This window comes from Triticum aestivum, chromosome 5D (genome assembly GCF_018294505.1).
Source record: "Triticum aestivum cultivar Chinese Spring chromosome 5D, IWGSC CS RefSeq v2.1, whole genome shotgun sequence".
Lineage (NCBI taxonomy): Eukaryota > Viridiplantae > Streptophyta > Magnoliopsida > Poales > Poaceae > Triticum > Triticum aestivum.
Window position 1 is genome coordinate 219,991,824 of NC_057808.1, and position 9,352 is coordinate 220,001,175.

The window sequence follows — 9,352 nt, forward strand, 5'->3', positions numbered from 1 at the left end:
TGTCTCTTTTGTTAGCCACATTTCAGATTAAGGAACGCCGAGGACGGCTTTATTTTCAAGAAGGGGAGGATGATGAGGACATGACTACCTTGCATACGACCAAACATATTGCATACATGCATATTTGTCAGGTGATTTCTAGTGCAAATTATTCAATAATCTATTTATGTTATCCAGAACAAAAATACTTCACACACTTTTGTGTTTTGTCTAATTGCAGGTGTATGGGACATTTGTACAATCCACATATGAAGATAGGGGAAAAGGAGAAGTTTAGGTTCTTTTCAAAAAGTCCTCTCACGTCACTTTTGGGCCAAGAGAAGATAGAGTCCAAGTCTCTCACGTTCTGGATTCAGATTCGGACTGCACAGACATACGTGACTCAAAACGCCAACAACTTTTTCATACGGACTCCGAATAGGGTGGTTCTTTTTTGTTGGAAAGTAGATTTCGTCATCTTTCCAACCCAACTGGAATCACCTTTAAATTCGTCCGGAGCGTTGAGATATGTACGAAACAATCTGACGCTGTAGCAGAATCCGAGTCAAACAACAAGTCCAAAGGTGTTGCATCACCTCCACTTGGGCCCATGAGCCTTGTACGACCTAGGGTTGGTTTTAGGCTGCCTTGGGACGTCCTCCCACCTCCTTGGCCTCCACTCCTTGCTCCTATATAAGTAGATCCATCAAGTAGCTTTTTGCTTGGGATTTGTTTAGTTAAAAGTTAGCCATTGCAACTTCGTGTACTTCGTTTGTGTCCAACGACCAGATCAAGACCGCTTACGGATCCCCACCATTATCAATACTTCATATATATTCGCAATATTCAGATTGCTTTATCATATTTTGCTAGTTCTTCGATTGCTTGCAGGAATAGACCTTCGTGGTCAGGCTGATCGTGCTTCCGGCATCGTCAGTAACCTCAGGAGATTGGTTTAGCGATTGCTAAGGCGCAACGTCGTGCACGTTTGTAGTCGAATCGTCAAAGTCGACTCTACCAAATCGATAGTTATCATCTCATCGAAAGATCGGGACACCCTCGCCTCTATCACAATGTGTGCGCCATCAGATCTACTGACGAAATCAGGTGGATACGTTTACATTCATCTCTGTGGCAAAAAGGGGAGTTAGTTGTGTCATCGTCGGGTCAGTGCTACTACAGCAGCAACGACATAGATATGGATATTCCGTCTTAGGTGGACGTCTAGATATCATCGACCCAGTGTCATCTGCTTCTCCAAGCCATGGATCCATCAACATAGTCAGCACTTCCCCACAGAGGTCTGTTACTGGCGCGCCATTGGAATGTGCACGACAGAGAGGATGGACGGTTCCACAAGGAATGGATTGTATTTTCCTTTTCTTTTAGGTTTTTTTGTAGTGTTGGTGTTTCATTAATATAGAGCTTTGGCTCCTTTGGAAAAAATTCAACTGTATGGCGAGACTAAGGCTAGTGAGCATGGATTTGCAAGATAGCAAATGGAGGAGACCTTTCTTCTTCACTGATTTAATACAAGATACATGCATCGCATCCTGATAAAGTGGATCCTTAAGCCCTTGACCTTTCATAACACAATTAGGCTCCTTAGTTAGACCTTACCTAATTTAGTATAATGGGTTTCCTGCCAGAATAATAAACAATGGGATTTCCAAATTTATTTTCCCTAAGAGCAACTTCAATGGGGTGATCCATTTCGTCCGCCCGCGTCCGTTTGGATCAGCGCGGACAAAAGTGGCGGCCCAACGCGCCGACCCAAACGGACGTGCGTCCGTTTTTCGTTCGCGGGCGACCCATTCCCGGCCCAATTTTGAGCCGGATTTGCGTCGGCGCGGACACAAGACGGACGCGCGCGCGCCTACTCCTCCCCCGGGCCCGCCTGTCGGTCGGAGCCACCGCCATTCCCCCCCCCCAAAACACTCCCGCCCGCGCGCGCTCCCGCCTCAACCAGCCATGGACGACGCCATCGACCTCGACGCCGCCGGCGGCCTCGCCTCCCTCGCCTCGTCCAGCGCCGCCGCGACCAAGACGAAGAAGCCTCGTGCCCCGCGCAAGACCGCTGCCGCGACCAAGCCGAAGAAGCCGCTGACGCCCGAACAGCGGGCAAGGGAGTCGGCCAAGAGGAAGGACCGGAGGCACGCCGCGGACGCGAGGGATGAGGCAGCCGCGCAGGCCGCCGTCGCCGCCGTGCAGCAGGAGTTCACCAACGCCCGCGTCGCGGCGGCAACGAGGGAGGCACTCTACATGCTAGGGGTAAACCCTAGCCAGCGCAGCCTCGTCCAAGCCGCCGTCGCCGTGGCCAGCACCGGCTCCTCGGCGTTTCCTCGGATGGTGCTGCCCGACTCACCCCGCGCGTCGGTTTGCAACCCGATCCCCGGCTTCCACGTCTACCCGCAGGCCTCCCGCCTCTCCGGGGAGTGCTCGCCCGACGTGAGCGTGGTCGCGCCTTCCACGCCCGCGCCCGCGCCCATCGACCTCAACGCCACCCCGGTGGTCGGTGGCTCATCATCCGGCGGCTTGAGGAAACGCGCGCGGCAGACGCCGGACGACGGGCTCCCGGACGCCCGTAACCTGTTCGAGGAAATGCCGTCCGCCGTCGACGAGGACTACATGCGGAACCTCATCTTCGAGGGTGGTGTTCCGGGCGCTGGCTACGATCCTGACGAGACACAAAGCCAGGACGGCCGCGGGGCGTTCACGCCGGCCGCTGGCTATGATCCCGATCAGGCGGCCTTCATGCGTGATCAGGTCGGCATCGACCTGGACGGCTTCCCCCTTGACCACGAGTTCCCGGGAGACTACGGGCTAGAGGAAGAGGACGAGTGCGATATCGAAGTGGAGCCTTTGTTCGAGGACGAGCTCGCCAACCAAGCCGCCGGTCCTAAGCCGAAGCGCAAGAGCAAGCGCATGAAGGCGTACACAGCTGCCGAGGACAAGCTTCTTTGCGAGTGTTGGCGCGACATCGGACAAGACCCCAAGACGGGCGCCGAGCAAAAGCATTCAACCTTTGGACTCGTGTCCACCGAGAGTTTCATGAGCGCAAGAAGTTCCCACCTTACCAATTTGTGAGCACGCGCGGGTGGGTCTCCATTTCCAAGCGGTGGAGGGTGATCCAACAAGAGTGCAACAAGTTTTGCGCCACCCTTGAGAGCGCCAAGGCCCGCCCCGTGAGCGGCATCGGCATGCAAGACATGGTATGGTAGCAAGCAAGCCGCCCTCTTTTGTGTCATCAAGATCATCCTTTGCGTGTTCATTTGCATATCACTTGCCCATATGCTTGCATGCAAATATTTTGTAGGCATTTCAAGCTTTGGAGGTATTCAAGGTTCAACACAATGGCAAGTGCTTCAACCTCTCCCATTGTTATCGGGTCATCAAGGACGAGGAGAAGTTCAAGGCACAAAATGCCGCACTCAAGGCACGTGGGGGAAGAAAGCCGTGGAGGATGTTGGGGAGGGCGAGCCGGCACGGCCGCGGGGGAAGACCAACTCCAAGAAGGAGGACAAGCGAGATGCGGCCACCAACGCCTTGATCGCAAGCGTGGACGGCATGATGAATAAGAAGGACTCAAGGGAGGAGGAGCGCCGACGTTTCAAGGCGGAGCAAATGGATGCTTTCATGGAGATCCAAAGGAGGAGGCTTGATCTGGACGCCGAGAAGCAAACCAAGATGTTTGAGCTCGAGGCGGAGAAGCAAGCCAAGATGCTAGAGATCGAGGCCGCCAACGCCAAGACCAAGGCCAAAGAAGTGGCTCTCGCAAGCATGATGACCGGGGTGGAGATCATGAAGGCGGATCTCAACAGCGTGTCGCCAAGGAAGAGGCCGTGGTTCGAGAAGATGCAGGCCAACATACTCAAGTTCAACGACGAGTGATCTACGGCGGCGAGGGCCATCTTTTTTATATGTCGGCAGGTGTGCCGGCATGACCACGGGAGCCGCGATGGCGTGGTCGAACTCAAGTCCCACCCTTTTTTGTGTGCTGACATGTGTTCGGCCGGCTGGCGAGTGCGCCAGCATGAACTGTGGTATTTTCTGAAGCCGGCATTGTATGCCGGCGCTGGCATGGTGCCAGCATAAGACATGGCCGCTGGCATGATCGGCCGCGGGCCTTTTTTATTTAAAAGTTGAATACGGACATGAAATGGGTCGGCGCATTGGGCGCACTGCCGACCCAAATACAAAACTGGGCGGACGCCGGGCAGACGGCCAACCTAAACGAATAAAAAGCGGACAAATGCGCCGTCCGTTTGGATCGGCTCGTTGGAGTTGCTCTAATATTCTCCTCCTTTTCCCTAGAGTTTTGGACTCTCTGTGCACCATCTTCTCTTCATCGACTTGGACTCCACAATCTCCAATCGCAACTTGTCCAAGTGCTTCTGCTTGCTGTCCTGTCTGTCAGCATACCAAACAAAACTTGTACGGCGTAGGTCTCTATGAACTTTGGCAGGTGCCCAGTATTGTTTTAACTTCCATGCAAATGGGTATATATGCATATTTGACCCATTTTTCAAGTAATCCTTTTTCGACGAAGAATAGCGTGAAATTCAGTGAAATTAATTAGAAGTGGGAAAACAACTAACCAGAACCAGTGACCATGATGCATCTACCAAAAAAATATGCTGCTCATGGAGAGAAAACGATTACCACTGGTTGGAATAGCTATTCGATTCCACTACTTGAGGTAGGCCTAGGTGTCGAGAAACCAACATGGAATCAGAACGGAGCGGAAAATTTTCACACGCTGTACTTGACTCCACTACTCCCGGCACAAATGTCAAGCAGGCATGATGGCACTAGACCAGAACATAGTAACGCATAAAGCTGTACTTGGCTCCACTACTTATGGAAATGTAGAAAAATACAATTTTAATGCCTCAATCAAGACGACTGGCAATTTTATCATTGAGATGACATCTCGGCACTAGAGAGCACCCTACACAATGAAGTGGTGGCTGCACAGCATTCCATTGCTTTATTCTCTTCCATGGTGTGTTCCCTTACTACTCCAAAGAAGAGAATAAACAGCTAATAATGGTAATGCAGTTGGTATCGCCGGTTTTAGGAAAGATTCTAATTCCAGCAGCAATTAAACTCAACAACAACTTTTCTTTTCCTTAACAGAAAAAGAAACAGTTAAATGAGGCTTACCTAAACAACCAACGCTGCAAAGATGAGCATTTGAGGGTGAAGAGGCTTCCACGTGGGCAGTGCCGCATGTTTGTCTCCACTAGATAACTCAAAAATAATAGGGAAAACTTTGTTTTTGCCACTCTAGTTTTTGCCAACTTTGCTTATGCCACTCTAGAATTTGACATTTCACTTTTGCCACTCTTAGCTTTTGACAATATATCACTTTTGCCATTCCGTGGCAAAAGCAAAATTTTCAGAGTGGCAATTATGATACATTGTCAAAAGCTAAGAGTGGCAAAAGTGAAATGAAAAATTATCATTTTTGCCATGGAATGGCATTTGTGATGTATTGTCAAAAGCCAAGAGTGGCAAAAGTGAGACGTCAAAATCTAGAGTGGCATAAGCAAAATTGGCAAAAGCTAAAGTGGCAAAAACAAAGTTTTCCCAAAATAATACTTAGAGAGCGGAATATCAGAAAGCCAGACCATAAATTTCTGTAAACATCAAATCAAGTATGCAAAAATGAATTGATAGTTTAGAAAAGCATCATTCCAAAGTGTTTTGTTCCCTTCCTTTTCCATTTTCTCCACAAGGGCCTACTTCCTTGCCTTGCTGCAGACAATTGCATCTAGATGTATTTTTGTGACTAAGGTATTTTTGGTGTGCTCTCCAAAAAAACAGATTTAGTGCAATGTGACTGCAAATTTGTGAAATGTTCCTTTGATAACATTTTGGAAATACTAATGATAGATGACAAAATGACAATGTGCAAAACTAAGCAGCACTATCTGCTGATACTCCTGCAAAAATAAAAAATAAAATGGCTGAGTACAACATAAGATAGTCAGCGACATAATCTTCAGAGACCCACTTGCATGAAGGTGTCTAATGTTTCCGAAAGAAATAACATGGAGATAGTGATTTAATACCTTTTCAGAGAACTCAACAGTGGTAAACCATCAGCTTTAATTATTATTTTTCATTTCAATCAAGACAAATATATTATTATTTTATCTAGTATATTAATACCAATACCAAACAGAAGAACTGAAGAGATGTACCAACAAACGAAGATAAAACAAGTGTGCAAATTTGTACTTATCATCATTGATACCTCATGATTCTAGTAAAAATAGTTATTGTCTAGAACTTAAAAGAAGACACATGAAGTATTACTTGTACAGATTCTGTGTGCAACTGTTCGAGAAGAAACAAGGCCTTTGGTTGGCTGTCTTGGAAAAAGTGGTTAGATCCTCTGTGTGGCCTTTTCAGTTCTTTCCACGCATACCCAACTAAAAAAGAACACACATACTACTCATGTCTCACACTTGAAGAAGCAGCGTTCTTGCCACTATAAATAGACGCTCATACTCTAGCAATGCCCAATAAGCAGCTCAAGGCACATCGAAGTATATTAGCTTCGCAACAACCAGACAGAGTATTTACCGTGCAAGACCAAAATACCTCCCTCCCCTTCCAACCATGTCTAGGTCGGTGGAACCTCTTATTGTGGGGCGGGTGATTGGAGAAGTTCTTGATACATTTAACCCATGTGTGAAGATGGTAACGACCTATAACTCCAACAAGCTTGTCTTCAATGGCCATGAGCTCTACCCATCAGCGGTTGTATCTAAACCACGAGTAGAGGTCCAAGGGGGTGACTTGCGTTCCATGTTCACACTTGTAGGTGCATTTAATTCAATCCGGGAACTCCATATTCAACTCTTGAGTATTATATACTTGTGTTTTCTTCCTAATGGCCACAATTATTCATATTTCAGGTTATGACAGACCCTGATGTGCCAGGGCCAAGTGATCCATATCTAAGGGAGCACCTTCACTGGTAATCTTTCTTCTGCACATTTCTTTCTGCTGGGTGGCCACTGATCAACTAGAAATTAGTATATGTTGCTAGATAGCAGCACATCTCCGTATTGCCTTCATATGAAGAAGACTGTTTTCTGAAGACTTCTAATTGGAGCCATTTTGTCATATATGTTACACTTACAGGATTGTTACTGATATACCTGGGACAACAGATGCTTCTTTTGGTAGGTCCCTTCGAACAAATTTGAATTGGTCTATTCCATGTTCTGCATTTTGATAAATAACCATCCAACTTTCCAACTGCAGGACGGGAAGTCATAAGCTATGAGAGCCCAAAGCCCAACATAGGCATCCACAGGTTCATTTTTGTGCTCTTCAAGCAGAAGCGAAGGCAGACTGTAACTGTGCCTTCCTTCAGGGATCATTTCAACACCCGTCAGTTTGCTGCGGAGAATGACCTCGGCCTCCCTGTGGCAGCTGTCTACTTCAACTGTCAGAGAGAGACTGCTGCCAGGAGGCGCTGAAAATCCAGCTCTCGTTGTCCCAGTTATGACAAATAAAGGCCTATGGAGTTCCAATCTTCTTTTCGAAGTGGATACTCGTCTGCTACATTACTTGCTCGTGAACCAATGCTTCCTTGCCACATTACTTGCTCATGGATCTACAAATAAATCAAATGCATTTTGCAGATTGTATTAGAATTAGATTGTTTTGTAAGCAGTAAGATTGATAATCATGTTGACAAATGCCAGTGCAGCAAGTGGTCCATGTTTGTGGTTCCAAGTCGTGTATTAGCCAGTTATCACGAAATCCAGGGTCAAGTAGACAATCCTAACTGGCAAAAAGGCTTTATCTACTGTATGTCGCATGCTGGTTCCAAGTTATGTGCACCTTTTCGGCTTTTCTGACAAGCAATCTCCTGTAACAGAACTTTGTTAGATATTGTTGCGTCACCTCATAGAACAATGAAAACCCTCCTAACTGTATTGCATTGCCACTATATTCAGAGAGGCATGGAGATATCCAACGATCTAGAGGATCACCCACTAGAAATGCCAAAAGTACGCCCCCACCCTATTTTGCCTTCATCATGTCCTTACACTCAGCGACAAAACAATATCCATTTGATACACATTGCATATTAATAATTTACTCAAATTTAGCTATAAACTGACCCTCTTTCCCCGTCCTCTAGGAATACTAGTATAATGCCCGTGCGTTGCCACGGGCTTTTGAGATATTTTGCTAGAATTATGTAAACATAATGCATATTATATTTCACATGTAAAAAAAGCACAGGTATAATTGAGTAATAATTTAAGTCAACTTCACTTACATTGTAAATCTTTTCCTAATAATAAAGCACGGGTTGAGCATGTCGGGTTCACCGGCGTGGCAATTTTACATAAAAGTCCCTTCATTTTTAGGCAATTAAGCCGCAGACTATCATCAAGTCGGCAAAAAGAATCGTTTTTTTTTCTTTTTTTTTAAAATAAACCCCTTGACTTTCGGTCGTAGCATGCGGATGGATATCGACGACGAGGGCGGCCAGCCATGGCCACGGTTGCGGGGGGGCGGGGGGGGGGAGGTCGTCGGGCTTCTGCAGGAGCTGCTGGCGAGGTGGCTCGGGCGAGCTTGGCCAAGAGGCGCTCCAATGATGGTGGACTGCAGGGGAGGCAGCGGCTTGGGGCCAGAGGAGCCCGTTCTCGCTGCGGTGTTCGTGGCCGGCGGCAAGAGATAGCAGGAGGTGTACAAAGCGCAACGGCACGGGCAGCGCCATGGTTGCAGCCGATGTGAGGCAGAGCCGGCGGCTCGGGCGGCACCATGGTATGCTAATGTATAAGCTGACTGTCAATGGAGCAAACAGGGAACTACACGCAGGAGCTAAACAATAATTGGCAAGCCCAAGGACAAATACCTCGAGAGGAACGTATTGGAGCAGCAGTTGTGGGGACCCTGATGCCTCAGGGAGTGGTGCGGAGGAGGTGTCTTGCATTCAGTCAGTCATTCAAAGCAAACAACAACACCTCCTTCGATAAAATCCGCAACCTAGTGCATCATTCGTCGGCCGCCCACGTCGTAGATTTTAGACCACCATTTTTCTCAGGATGTTTGGTCTACTAAATCTTGTGCACCCAGCCTATAGCAACCCAATGCGTCATCAACCAGTGACAACACCTCGACATGTCTGATGGAAAATCAACCTAACACCAAAATAGCATGTCACATACCAGACACGGACCACATTAATTCCTAGTAATTTACCTAGAAACTGTCCAAACAGCCCACATCCCTTTTGGCAACACAAACATAAACATTGTATTATCAGTTTCTTTTCTTTGGAATGAGATTGGGAGCTGTCCTACTTAATTAAAAAAATGAACATTCAGGAGCTAAC

General features: G+C 47.5%; 1 protein-coding gene across 1 annotated transcript; it reads left to right on the top strand.

Annotated features, from left to right (window-relative positions):
* The first annotated feature begins 6,503 nt into the window (after positions 1 to 6,503).
* On the top strand, positions 6,504 to 7,734 carry LOC123124558 (CEN-like protein 2). The gene is made up of 4 exons (XM_044545148.1): positions 6,504 to 6,810; positions 6,909 to 6,970; positions 7,138 to 7,178; positions 7,261 to 7,734. The coding sequence occupies exons 1-4, from the start codon at positions 6,610 to 6,612 to the stop codon at positions 7,476 to 7,478; spliced, it is 522 nt and encodes a 173-aa protein (XP_044401083.1). The 5' UTR covers positions 6,504 to 6,609; the 3' UTR covers positions 7,479 to 7,734.
* Positions 7,735 to 9,352: the final 1,618 nt, after the last annotated feature.